This window comes from Callionymus lyra, chromosome 17 (genome assembly GCF_982586985.1).
Source record: "Callionymus lyra chromosome 17, fCalLyr1.hap1.1, whole genome shotgun sequence".
Taxonomy (NCBI): domain Eukaryota; kingdom Metazoa; phylum Chordata; class Actinopteri; order Syngnathiformes; family Callionymidae; genus Callionymus; species Callionymus lyra.
The window spans coordinates 15,879,969-15,894,137 of record NC_141834.1 but is presented as its reverse complement, the minus strand read 5'-3'; the positions used below and the strand labels follow the sequence as shown (position 1 = coordinate 15,894,137).

Below are 14,169 nucleotides of genomic sequence, written 5' to 3'. Positions count from 1 at the left end.
TGAGGATTAAACTTCAGAATTACTATTTAAACAAGATTAAACCTCATTGTTTGTTCCATTGTTGCTGGTGAGTTTTGTAGTGAACTGTGATGAAGTTAGCTTAGCCTTAGCAACGCTAGAATTAGCACACCTGTGTGTTATTATTCGTTTATTTTGTTTTTTCGTTTAAAGAGCTTTTTAGTTTCAACTAGCTTAATGAACTATTTTTGGATCCTGTTATTATTTATATTGTTATTCTTAGTTAAAATGTATCAAAACATTATATTAGTTAATGCAGGAGATTTATTTTAAATTGTTTTTTTGGTGCTAGTTTGAAGCTAAAGGTTGTTGTCGACTTCCATCCCTTTTATTCATTTTGTGCATCTGTGAGTCTTTATTTGACCCAAAATAACTCATCGTTTGACTGATTCGTGGCACATTTTTTCTTCTGTCAGTACTAATCTAATTGATAAAAATGTGTTTCTTTTTTTCCCCAACAGAATCCAGCCCGTTGCAAAATGGACGCTCTCCAGCGCAGAAACATATTCAAAGATGCGACTCAAACTGGTGCCAAACTACCTCTACGACCCTCACACCGAGGCCAGCGCCCAGCGGGACAACATGGGTCTGTTGGCTTTATTAACACTTAAAAACAACAACACTTTTTCTATTAAAAAAGATTGAAGAAATGAAAAAAGGATAAACCCTGTAGACGCATAGAAAATAATTTGTGAAATCCCTAAAATCTGTCTAAAGCAAACTATATTTTTAAAATGAAAATTATTGAGAAAATGCCCCCAAAATGTCTTTCTAGAAATTGATAAAGAATTTAAAAGTATATTTTTTTAATTGTTGACTTTTAGATTCAATATAAAAAACATATAATAGTGCCGACATTATTTTTTGGTATTTATAATTCAACACATTTTCTAAATTCTCTATTTTTTAATTTGAAATTGTAATTGACAAAAAAAAATGCTGCAACACGACCGTTAACGTTAGACAAAGAAATGTGTGGAAATGCTTAAAACAAATAATGTAACATTAAAAAATCAAGATAAAAAGAAACCAATAAAAAAACTGTTTATAGAAATAGGTTAAAAAACTGGGTTGAAAAAAAACCCAAAGTTTAGTTTCAAATAAAAACTGTTTTTTCAATTAAAAAGACTGAAAAATAATACAATTTGAACATCTAGAAATGTATTTAAATTCAGTAAAACCAAAGTTCAGACAATGGCAACCAAAATAAACGTGTAAATGTTGATTATCTGATTTATTTATTTTTTAGAAATCTAGAAAATCTGGGGGGGGGGGGGTACAACATTTAAAAAATGCAGCAAAACCAAAGTCTTGACATGTGAAAACAAATAAATGTGCAGAAATTTAGACATTTTGGAAATCCCTAAAATCTGGATTTTTTTATTTTTTAATCAAAAAGATTTTAACGATCCTCCAAAATAACGCTTCTAGAAATTGATCAAATTGTCGAACCACAGTTGAATCTCGAGGGGAAGAATTGAAGACAAATACATGTGTAGAAATGTCAAAAATATTGGGGAGAAAAACTAAACCTTTTTAATTAAAATGATCGTCAGACCATCATCTCTGTTGTCGTCCGATCACAGATCGTCTGTTATTGACGGTACTGTTCTTTTGCAGGAGCCGACAGTCCACGCAGCTCGGACCCGACGCCCTTCGCCGTAGCCAAGGAGGCGAAAGTGAGCGACATGGAGGACGATCAGCTCGGTGAAGAGGATCTTGTCCACTTGGACAAGAAGTAAGTGGAGTCGTGAGAGCGACTAAGAGACGAACTCCACCGGCTAAACATCATCTTCCGCCTCAGGGTGGAAGGAGACGACGAGAACCAGAAGGAAAAGCTGGTTCTGTCCGAAGACTGCGAGCTCATCACCATCGTGGATGTGGTTCCCGGTCGTCTGGAGGTCACCACGCATCACCTCTACTTCTACGACGGCAGCAGCGAGAAGGAGGAAACAGAAGAAGGTATTTTTTACACATTTTTTTGTGTAGTTATATCAACAATTAGATGTTGAAAATTCATTTTGTTTTTGTAGGAATCGGGTTTGACTTCAAGAGGCCGTTGTCGCAGCTCAGAGAAGTCCACCTGAGACGCTACAACCTGCGAAGATCAGCCCTGGAGTTCTTCTTCATCGACCAGGCGCACTACTTTATCAACTTCAGGAAGAAGGTGAACTTTGATCTTCCTAATTAAAGAGAATATATAGTTATAAATAAAGATATAAAAGAGGATTTTAAGTAAAGAATAGGTCTGAAAGTTGTTATCGTTCCAATCGTGGTCTTCCTTGTCTTCTTCAGGTCCGAAACAAAGTCTACTCCAGGATCCTGGGTCTGCGACCTCCAAACCTTTTCTACTTCGGCTCGCGGTCGCCTCAAGAGCTGCTGAAGGCGTCCGGCCTCACACAGGTCTTTCACTCGTTCCGTCCTTTGAATCCACACATGATTGTGATTCTGATCCAGCCTCTCGTGCTCCTCAGAAATGGGTCTCCAGAGAAATCTCCAACTTTGAATATTTGATGCAACTGAACACCATCTCTGGACGAACTTACAACGACCTGTCGCAGTATCCAGTGGTGAGACGCCTTGTTTTTATTGGTTGGATTTGTTTTTATTGAATCATTTCTCTTTAGAAAGTTGATTTTTTTTTTAAATTATTGGATTCAACGTTTTTCATATTTCCAAAATGTTAAACATACATTTAATTCCAATAATTAAAAAAAAATGTTTTTTTGCCTTTAAAATTCAATATAAAAATGTATAATAGCTCCAACTTTCATTCTTTTTTGTAAAGCATAGTGTTTGATATTCATATTCCAATAATTCAAAAATACAAACACATCTAGATTCAATATTCTTTTAATTAAATGTAAAAATGTTGGTAATTAGATATGTAAAACTAAAATAATTGAAAAAGAATGATATGTTTAATTAAATTAATTTAAATTTAACCAAATTCAACCTTTCAAGCTACAAATTACTGAATTTACTTATTAAATAAAAAACAAATTCAACTTTACAATAAGTACAATATTGAATTTTATTATTCACAAATAATTCATAGACTTGAATATTTTCAAAGCTTTTTTAACACAAAGAATGTGATGTTCTAATGTCAATAATTTAAAAAAAAAATGTTATAAATTTAATGTTTCTTAATTAGTAGACTTTTAATTTCAATACAAAAATGTTGGTAATTGGAATTAGTTTATCAGTCATTCATTCATTGACAACCGCTTTATCCCGGGGTCGGGGTTGCGGGGAGACTGGTGCCTATCCCAGAGTTGTAGGGCGAGAGGCAGGGGACACCCTGGACAGGACGCCAGTCTGTACACAAGTATATCAACTTTAAAAAAAAAATCTAATTGAATTAATAATAATTAAATCAAAACCAAATCCAAACTTTCAAAATATATTTTTATATACAAACTATTAAATTAAATTATTAACAAATAATTAAATGCTTAAAAAAAACATTTCGATAAAAAAAATCCTAATTTTCAACATTTAAAAAATGTTAGATTCAACTATTAAATAATTCTAATTTTACTAAAGCATTTCCATACATCATCGTTGATCACTACATTTTATTTATTGCTTGTGTAATCTCTGGGTCAAGGTGACCCAGTGGCCCGAAAACAAATGTTTGTGGTATCCCTTGTGTTGCTTCTGGGTCACGGGTTAACTAAAAAAATACATTTTGTTTCTCTCCAGTTTCCGTGGATCTTGTGCGACTACACGTCCTCTCATCTGGATCTGGAGGATCCCTTGGTTTTCAGGGACTTATCCAAACCTGTCAGTGTCGTGAACCCTCGACACGCTGAGACCGTCAAAGAGAAGTGAGTTTGAAACGAGGAGTTTAAAAGACTTTATCTTCTTAAGCATATTTTTTAACACTTAACCATGACCACAGCGGGTTTTTAAACTCCTTTAAAGAGGAACAATTTGACTGAACATGAACTAGAGGCCAGATCTGAACAGTAACATCAAGAGTTACTTCAAGTTCAAAGTGTGTAACAAACACTTTTTCTTAGATAACTTTGTCTTTACATAGAAACTAGCTTTGACTCTTAATAGCTTTACTTTGTGGTGTTTTCATTTGTCTGATAGGATCTTTATTATGGGGGCTAAGAGTCAAATAGATCCTGCTCAAGGGCCGCACATGTACATGGATGAATGACTGATTCTCTATTGATCCCACAGAGAAAAATGTACCTTAATATCGTCCATTTTTAGAGAGTATAGCAACGAGAAATACACATACCATTATGTCCAAGACCACAAGAAAATTTTCTTCAAATAAACTATATAAACTATATATACAAATAAAATAAAGCAAATATTAAGTAAAATAAGATAAACAATATTAACAGAAAAGCTACAATAAAGTAAAAGAGGAGGTACTAAAGGAAAGGAGAAAAACAAACAATAAACTTTCGGCCACTAGATGGCAGCAGTCATTACGTCCTCGTAGCTAAATGAAATCCTGCGAGATCCCGGTGATGACTAAGGACGAGAGGATACAGTGACTCCAGCAGCTTTTAAAGCTGATGTTTGGACATATTTTAGTTTGAAAACAAATGAAAGCAGTTACGACTTCATCAAGAGTCATGTGGTCTGTAAATACTAGAACACCAGAGTCAAGTACTCGACAATACTATATATTGTTACTGTAGTATCGCAATATATCTTATCCTTGCACCTGTATCGTGATTCGCCAGATTCTTGACAATACTTAGTTTCCACATCAAAACTTCTTTCTCTTACGAAAGGTCGAACTAAAACATTTCTTCTTCAGGTACGAAAGCTTCGAGGACCCGACAGGAACCATCGACAAGTTCCACCACGGCACACACTACTCTAACGCAGCAGGCGTCATGCACTACATGATCCGCATGGAGCCGTTCACCACGCTGCACATCCAGCTGCAGAGCGGCAGGTACGGGGAGGAATCCGGAACTTCTCTCCGCTTGTCCCGGGGAACCTTCTCAAAATGTTTACATCTCTCTCTTCCAGGTTCGACTGTGCAGACAGACAGTTCCACTCGGTGGCAGCAGCCTGGCAGGCTCGCATGGAGAGTCCAGCCGATGTCAAAGAGCTCATCCCCGAGTTCTTCTATTTCCCAGAATTCCTGCAGAACATGAACGGTACCGGCTCTGTTTGAAGCAGATGTTGTGATGGATCAGCTTCATGTGGCTCTCCCTGCAGGCTTTGATCTGGGGCGTCTTCAGATCTCTCAGGACTCGGTCGATGATGTCCTGTTGCCGAGGTGGGCCAAGTCCAGAGAAGACTTCATCAGACAACACAGGAAAGCTCTGGTGAGAAAAGTACACGGTTCTTTTGATAAATATTTAAATGAGAGGCTTTAATAATGTGTTTTTTTCATATGAGTTGAAATCAATACATGTCAAAACTTCAGTTCAATCAAAACATAGTTGATTCATTTGAAAGAATATTTTCCATTTTTAAAAAAAAGGAAAAGTCGCTTCAATCCCATAAAATAAGTGAATAAAAAAAAGTTTTTTTTCAATTTAAAAAAAAAAAATATATATATATATATATTTAAATAAAAACAAAACCTTTCTCTCAAATTCGATTGATTGAAGCAACTTTTTCAGGATTTAATCATAAGGCACAAACATTCTAACCACAATATTGACGAAAACACAAAAATGATGACTTAAAAATATTTGTTTTTATTATTTTTTATGGTGTTTTTTCATTATTGAACCAACCCTTTAGTTGTATCTTTTTTTATTTAAATTTTATTATTCTTAAATTAAAATACAAACTTTTATTAACTTGTACTAAAGCAAAATATATTTTTATTCAAAATACCTTTTTTTTGAATGACAATTTTTTTCCATATATATTTATTATTCAATCAAAAAAAAAAACTAACTAATTCACCTCCAAACATTTGCGCCTGAGTAAACCAGAGGTCAACGTACGACCTTCTCCACAGGAATGTGATCACGTGTCAAACCACCTGCACGAGTGGATCGACCTCATCTTCGGCTACAAGCAGAGAGGAGAGGAGGCGGTGAAGGCGCTCAACGTCTTCTACTACTGCACGTATGAGGGTGAGTGACTTCATGGTATTGAATTAACTTTTTATCAATTATTTTGTGATATATTTTTATATTTTTCATGCTATTATCAAAATAAAGATAGACTTTATTAATCCCTTTGGAGATCTAATTTGTGAAATTCGGTTTCCAGTTTACAGCAGACGATAGTTTCATATAAACAAAAACAGATTGCAAATAAAAGAACAAATAGCAATGGATGACAAAGAATATAAAGAAAAAGACAAATATAAAGAACATAGATCAAACGAAATACACAAAGAAAAGGTTACAAAGATTAACATAGATTCCGCTCCTGCCCCCAAATTCTTATAAAGTCTAAACGTATTATATTGTAAATTAAACAGTATATTTTAAAAGAAATTGTAAAAATAACGAACACTTCAGATGTTTTTTTCTTTTAAATTTATTTTTTCTTTTCTGTTTTCTATGCTTGCTTGAATATATGAGTCAGTTTTAATTTTTAATTTAATTTATATCTATATAAACTAGTATAAACACCACCATTATTGTTTTGATTGTTTCAGCGCTTTGTGACCCTGGTCTGGAAAAGCGTTATATAAATACAAATTACTTACTTACTAACAAACCTGTGCAAAATTGACCAAAAACGTGCTCCGATATTGATAATAAAAACTATATTTCTGCTCTGTGTTCAAACCTTCTTCAGGTGCTGTGGATCTGGACGCTGTGGCCGATGAGAACGAACGTAAAGCCCTTGAAGGCATCATCAGCAACTTTGGACAGACCCCGTGTCAGCTCCTGAAGGTTTGTCGGAGCAGAAACCTCGACACGAGACTGAAGATTTGACACTCGTGCTTCTGTGAACAGGAGCCTCATCCTCCTCGGATGTCGGCCGAGAGCGTCGCCCGCCGTCAGTCTCGCCTGGACAACCTGCCGGCCAACATCTTCGAGAGACTGGATCAGCTGCGACCGTTCGTGGAGGTAAGATCCGGACCCGAGCGAAGACCGGAGCGACACTGACGACGACACTTTTCGACAGGTGATCAGCGACGGTCATCCGCTGGTGCAGGCGGTCGTGCCCAAGAACCAGAACCACTCCTTCATCATCCAGGAGTCGGACTCTCTGGTACGAGCCGAGTTTGAAAGTCATTTGTTTGGAAAAACACTAACTCTGAGGTTCAAAGGTGAGCGTGAGCGCCAACGGTCTGATCGGCACTCACAGCTGGCTGCCCTACGACAAGAACATCGCCAACTACTTCACCTTCACCAAGGACCCCACCTTGAGTCACCCCAAGTGAGTCCGCATTCATTTCCTCGTTTACTTGATTTGTGGTAAATCTGGTGGGAAAATACTAACGATCAACTCTTAGTTTTCATTTATTTACAATTTAATTTTGTTCATTTATTACCTAATTTTAAATTGATATTTCTTATTTATTGACTTTCTCTTTATTTCTCTTTATTACATTTCTTACAATCATTTAATCATATATATATATATATATATATATATATATATATATATTTATATTCTTTCAATGTATTTCTTTAATTTAACTTAAAAATGATCGGTTCAAAATAATATATAGATGATTTCTTTTTATTATATTTTTTCTTTCCTTTAGTTTTTTTCAAATGCATGGCATTTATTTCATGTTATTTTGATAATTATTATAATATATTTTTTAATTATATTGACAAAAAGATACTGTTATGTTCTCTTAAACCTAACTTATAAACAAAATGTGTTGAATCTCTACGTCTGTTTAATTTGATTTAATATAATATTTCGGGTTAAATTTCCCAGAAAATGTGCAATTATTACCCCTTGATAAATTGATAAGATTGTTTTATTTAGTTTATCTTTAATAATATTTTTATGTCATCTGAACCTGACAAACCAAAAGATGTTTTTTTTCAATTTATTTCCATAATTTAACTCTAAAATAATGGGTTAAAAAGAATATATCTGATTTAATTTTATCTGTTGTCTATCAATGACATGTGTACTTTTATTTGTACTTATATTAAATGTATTGTATTGTAAAATATCTCTAGCCTATTATTTGAAATATTTTTTTTTTAATGAATATGACAGATTCTATTAGATTATATTCACTTTATTCAACTGAGCCTAAGACGTTGCAGTAAAAGTGTCTCTTGAGTTTATGTCGTTGGTTTGATAGTGTTTTGAGTCGAGTCCAGAGCTGCAAGTTAAAAAGAAATATGTCGACGTTTTATTTTGACTCGCGGATCATCAATCAGCGCTTCATATGGTCGGGGAAATGTTCTTCCTCCTTTCTTCTTTCTTCTTGCTTTTTATGGTGATGAGAGCTGATGTACAATCTGATGAGGACTTTTGTAGATCTTATTTCAAACTGAGTATGGATCTCATAAACCTCTGAGGGGCCGACACGGGCCTTTTGAACTCGGTAATTTGCAGATGTTGTGACAGTTTAACGTCGTGATTATAAATCTGCTTCACGGTCACGACCAGTAACTCGCCGCCTTTGATCTCACCCCCCCCTGTAGAACGCAGCGGTTCCTGAGCGGGCCGTTCTCCCCGGGCCTGGACATCAGCGCTCAGGTCCTGGTCGTGTCCAACGACGGACGGCTGCTGTTCAGCGGCGGACACTGGGACTCCAGTCTGCGCGTGACTCAGCTGAGCCGAGGGAAGCTGGTGGGACGGATCTGCAGACACATCGGTGAGGAGAACTTCTCGCGCGAACGAATCCACATCAACGTCTTAACGAAATGTTCCCTGAAGACGTCGTCACCTGCCTGGCGCTGGATTTGTGCGGAATCTACCTCATCTCTGGCTCTAGAGACACGTCCTGCATCGTGTGGCAGGTTTTACAGCAGGTAATATGGAGTATTTTTTCTTTATCTTTGTGTTGTATCAGGGTCAAAGTGACCCAGAGGCCTGAAAACAAATGTGTTTCTGGGTCAAGTTGAACGACCTCCACCACTGCATATGTATTTATGGAAGCCAGGGAGGTTTGACCCAGAGACAACACAAGGGATACCTCAAACACTTTTGTTTTCAGGCTCCAGGTCACTCTGACCCAGAGACAACACAAGGGATACCTCAAACACATTTGTTTTCAGGCTCCAGGTCACTCTGACCCAGAGACAACACAAGGGATACCTCAAACACATTTGTTTTCAGGCTCCTGGTCACTCTGACCCAGAGACAACACAAGGGATACCTCAAACACATTTGTTTTCAGGCTCCAGGTCACTCTGACCCAGAGACAACACAAGGGATACCTCAAACACATTTGTTTTCAGGCTCCAGGTCACTCTGACCCAGAGACAACACAAGGGATACCTCAAACACTTTTGTTTTCAGGCTCCAGGTCACTCTGACCCAGAGACAACACAAGGGATACCTCAAACACATTTGTTTTCAGGCTTCAGGTCACTCTGACCCAGAGACAACACAAGGGATACCTCAAACACATTTGTTTTCAGGCTTCAGGTCACTCTGACCCAGAGACAACACAAGGGATACCTCAAACACTTTTGTTTTCAGGCTCCAGGTCACTCTGACCCAGAGACAATACAAGGGATACCTCAAACACATTTGTTTTCAGGCTCCAGGTCACTCTGACCCAGAGACAACACAAGGGATACCTCAAACACATTTGTTTTCAGGCTCCAGGTCACTCTGACCCAGAGAGAACACAAGGGATACCTCAAACACATTTGTTTTCAGGCTCCAGGTCACTCTGACCCAGAGACAACACAAGGGATACCTCAAACACTTTTGTTTTCAGGCTCCAGGTCACTCTGACCCAGAGACAATACAAGGGATACCTCAAACACATTTGTTTTCAGGCTCCAGGTCACTCTGACCCAGAGACAATACAAGGGATACCTCAAACACATTTGTTTTCAGGCTCCAGGTCACTCTGACCCAGAGACAACACAAGGGATACCTCAAACACATTTGTTTTTGGGCCTTGGGTTCACCTTGACCCACAAACGACACAAGGGATACCACAAACACGTTTGTTTTAGGGCCTATTTTGAATATTTTCATGAAGATATTTTTACACATAGAGTTCGATATTGTATTTCCAGTAATTAAAATTAAAAATTAAAATTTCAAACACCTAGAAAAAAATATATTATTTTTGTATCTATAATAACCCTTGTGTTGCCTCTGGGTCAAAGTGACCCGAAAAACAAACGTATATGTGGAGGAAACCCAAGAGTAAAAATATAAATATTCAATCATTAGAAAAAAACATTTAAATACAAATTTCAATGATTTCAATGTTAAGTTCAACTGATATATATGCCTCCAACACACACACACACACACACACACACACACACACACACACACACACACACACACACACACACACACACACACACACACACACACACACTCTCTAGATCCACCGTCACTGACGCTCTTCTGCCACCAGGGCGGCTTCTCCAGCAACCTCTCCCCTCGACCGGTGCAGGTTCTGTGTGGACACGACCAGGAGGTCACGTGTGTCGCCATCAGCACCGAGCTGGACATGGCCGTCTCCGGGTCAAAGGTCAGACACGCCGAAATATGAACACAACTTTAGGATATAGGATGTAGAAAAGCACACAGATGGTCCCACAATGCACTGCTGCTTCACTTCATAATGTTTTAGGTTCTTATTGACTTTTAGTGTTTTTGACAAGAAACTTAAAATACAAAAGTATTTGTAAAAGTCTTATTATTATGATGTTTAATTAAAAAAACGATTTAATGGACCATAAAAAAATGTATGAAGCAAAAAATACGTTTAAAAAAATGTTATTTGTAATTTTTATTTGCTAGAAATATCGAGTTGACTTAATTTAACACACGGGGGCGCTGTTCAGTTTTATTTACTTAATTTTATAATTCATATATATGTTAAATATTTTTTATTTAAAGTACTTTTTGTTTAAGTTAAAGAGTAACAAACATGATTTAACACACATGTGACCTACTTTATTTTTAGGGTTCCATTTAATAATGAACTATTTAAAAAGGTTATTAATATTAATGTTTATTAAGATGTTTCATCGACTTCCTGTTTACATATAAACAAAGTGTCTGACTTCCTGTTTCCACATAAACAAAGTGTCTGACTTCCTGTTTCCACATAAACAAAGTGTCTGACTTCCTGTTTCCACATAAACAAAGTGTCTGACTTCCTGTTTACATATAAACAAAGTGTCTGACTTCCTGTTTCCACATAAACAAAGTGTCTGACTTCCTGTTTACATATAAACAAAGTGTCTGACTTCCTGTTTCCACATAAACAAAGTGTCTGACTTCCTGTTTACATATAAACAAAGTGTCTGACTTCCTGTTTCCACATAAACAAAGTGTCTGACTTCCTGTTCCCACATAAACAAAGTGTCTGACTTCCTGTTTACATATAAACAAAGTGTCTGACTTCCTGTTTCCACATAAACAAAGTGTCTGACTTCCTGTTTACATATAAACAAAGTGTCTGACTTCCTGTTTCCACATAAACAAAGTGTCTGACTTCCTGTTTCCACATAAACAAAGTGTCTGACTTCCTGTTTCCTCGTCAGGACGGCACCGTGATCGTCCACACGGTCCGACGAGGCTTGTTCCTGCGGACTCTGCGTCCGCCCTGCGAGGGCTGCGTCCCGGCTCAGATCTCGGCGCTGCAGGTCGGCCTCGAGGGCCACGTGGTGGTCCAGACCTCCCTGGAGGAAGCGACCCACGGACGGGTGCGTGTTTTTCACCGACAGACTCGACGAGACATACGTCCTCACTCTCCGCTCGTCCTCACAGGCCAGAGACTCCGTCCACGTTTACTCCGTCAACGGCTGCTTGTTGTCGTCCTTCTCCGGCGAGGACCAGGTCACGGCTCTGCACCTGGTCTCTCAGTACGTGCTGCTGGGCACCAGGCAGGGGAACCTTCACATCCTGCACCTGTGCAGGTGAACTAAACACTTCATATCTTCATTTCAATGATTCCTTTGAGAAATAATCTGAGAAAACACAAATGATCCAGTAATGATAATGTCGAAGCCATTTAAATGTACTTGATTTATAGAGAGATTTTACTTCTTTATTTCTAAATGTACATTTATTTATCATAAGTATACAATGTTTATACTAATATACATCATTATTCATCAAAGTTATCCCATAAAAAACTAGAATAAAGAAAAAAATATCTAAATTATATGACTTGATTTTAAATGTAAAATTGTGTGTGAAATGTATATTATTTATGTATATATTATTTATGTATGTATATTATTTATGTAAACATGAGTAAACAGGCAAAAAACCTTCAATTATTGTCTTTAATTCCTATACAGATTGTATTCAAAATGTAATGATAACTGAATTATATTCTTAATAAAACACCTAATTTAATTGTTGTTCATAACTATGTTAAAATATATATTAAACAATATTACCTGATACTTAACCATCACTGCATGATTACTTCATAAAGTAACTTTAGATGTGATTATTGTGAAATAGTTGAAGTTGGTACAATATATACGATTATACACTTTTATTTATCAAAGCTATACCATTTTAAAAATCCTAAAATGAAGAAACAAGATGAAAAGAATCAGATTTGTTGTTTATTATCAGGTTTTATTTACATATTCATCACAATATAAATCAATTTGATTTTAAACTTCTTTCAATTTTTTTAACGCTTGAATTTACGTCCGTCACAGTCTGGAGGCTGCAGTTCCCGCGCTGGCCCTGAAGGTGGCGGTGAGGAGCGTGTTCGTCACCAAAGAGCTGAGCCACGTCCTGGTGGGTCTGGAGGACGGGAAGCTGATCGTGATGGGCGCCGGGAAGCCCAAGGAGGTGAGAGAACCTCTCTCTCTGGCGACGATAATCCGACCCTCGATAACCACGCGTTCTGGTCCCGACCCAGGTGCAGACCGGACCGTTCTCCCGCCGCCTGTGGCGCTCCACGCGCCGCATCTCTCAGGTGTCGGCGGGAGAAACCGAATACGTTCCGACGCCGGACTGAAGGAACGCCGGATCCGACCATCTCTCCGAGAGAACAACACTGAGCACTTTCTTTAGATCCTGAGAGGATTCCCTTGTTGTCGTGCTTCTCCTCGTGCACTGTCCAGCATCAGCATCATTCCAAAGAGTGGCCTTTGACCCCCGACTGTGACTCCGCCTCCATCTTCTCTGGCTACCTTTTTTGTTTTTGGCACCTTTTCTTTTTTTTTTAAACTCCTGGAAACTTGAAAAAACTACAGATGTCGCCAGAGATTCTTTTTTTTTTTAACTGCAATACCAGAGAGTAACACGAGGGGGCGATGATTTTTTTCTGGGGCTGATTTTAACGCTGAAACATCTGGAAGGATTTGACTCAAACACTCCTTCACTGTAACTGTTACACTTAGAGCTTCAGCGCTTGAACGTTCAGCCCGAGGCTCGCAGGCTGTTTCAGCGCCTTTTGTAAATCATTCTCCGTGTTTTAATCAAGTGTTTGGAAGAAGTGCCTTGTGTGGAAGAAAAAGGTGTAAAAAAAACAAATGTGTTTATGTCGTTTTTTTATTTATATAAATGTATCATCTTTATAGTTCAGTGGTGAACGGATTTATTTCCATTTATATTGGATTAAATTATTTTAATATTTAGAAGGTTTTTTTGCTTTTTTTGATTATTTTTCTGTAAGAAATAAATATATCTATATCTATATAAAGTTTTTTTTTTAGAATAACTTCATTAGAAACTGTTCAAAACGGATGCATTTTCATACAGTTTGATATTATTATTAAAAATAAATAAATCAAATATTTTCTGTCATTTAATTTCAATGATGTCTATTTTATTACAGCAAACTGTTTTATATTGAATTAAAATGAACATTTCATTTATAATCATATTTTTTTAATTATAAAATAATTAGTCAAAATGAAAATGTAATATCTACGTGTACATATTTATTTATATTACTTTATTTACACTTTTAATATGCAAATTATTTAATTAAATGATACTATAAAAATACATTTAACTCGAAATAATAGAATCCAATTAAACGGAAAAAATAAATGTGAAATGTATTCATTAATTATAAAAAAAATGTAATACTAAAAT

General features: G+C 36.8%; 1 protein-coding gene across 1 annotated transcript in view; it reads left to right on the top strand.

Moving 5' to 3' along the window:
- Positions 1 to 13,751, top strand: part of nbeal2 (neurobeachin-like 2) — a 53,168-nt gene extending 39,417 nt beyond the window's left edge. The window contains 22 exon segments of the mRNA XM_087812061.1: positions 480 to 604; positions 1,639 to 1,756; positions 1,823 to 1,980; positions 2,052 to 2,185; positions 2,314 to 2,437; positions 2,440 to 2,588; positions 3,727 to 3,851; positions 4,811 to 4,951; positions 5,029 to 5,159; positions 5,221 to 5,330; positions 5,978 to 6,095; positions 6,772 to 6,869; positions 6,933 to 7,046; positions 7,105 to 7,191; positions 7,250 to 7,359; positions 8,598 to 8,770; positions 8,833 to 8,927; positions 10,505 to 10,621; positions 11,643 to 11,804; positions 11,869 to 12,017; positions 12,780 to 12,915; positions 12,986 to 13,751. Of these exon segments, the coding sequence (XP_087668187.1) occupies positions 480 to 604; positions 1,639 to 1,756; positions 1,823 to 1,980; positions 2,052 to 2,185; positions 2,314 to 2,437; positions 2,440 to 2,588; positions 3,727 to 3,851; positions 4,811 to 4,951; positions 5,029 to 5,159; positions 5,221 to 5,330; positions 5,978 to 6,095; positions 6,772 to 6,869; positions 6,933 to 7,046; positions 7,105 to 7,191; positions 7,250 to 7,359; positions 8,598 to 8,770; positions 8,833 to 8,927; positions 10,505 to 10,621; positions 11,643 to 11,804; positions 11,869 to 12,017; positions 12,780 to 12,915; positions 12,986 to 13,084 (2,773 nt within the window). The 3' untranslated portion in view covers positions 13,085 to 13,751.
- Positions 13,752 to 14,169: the final 418 nt, after the last annotated feature.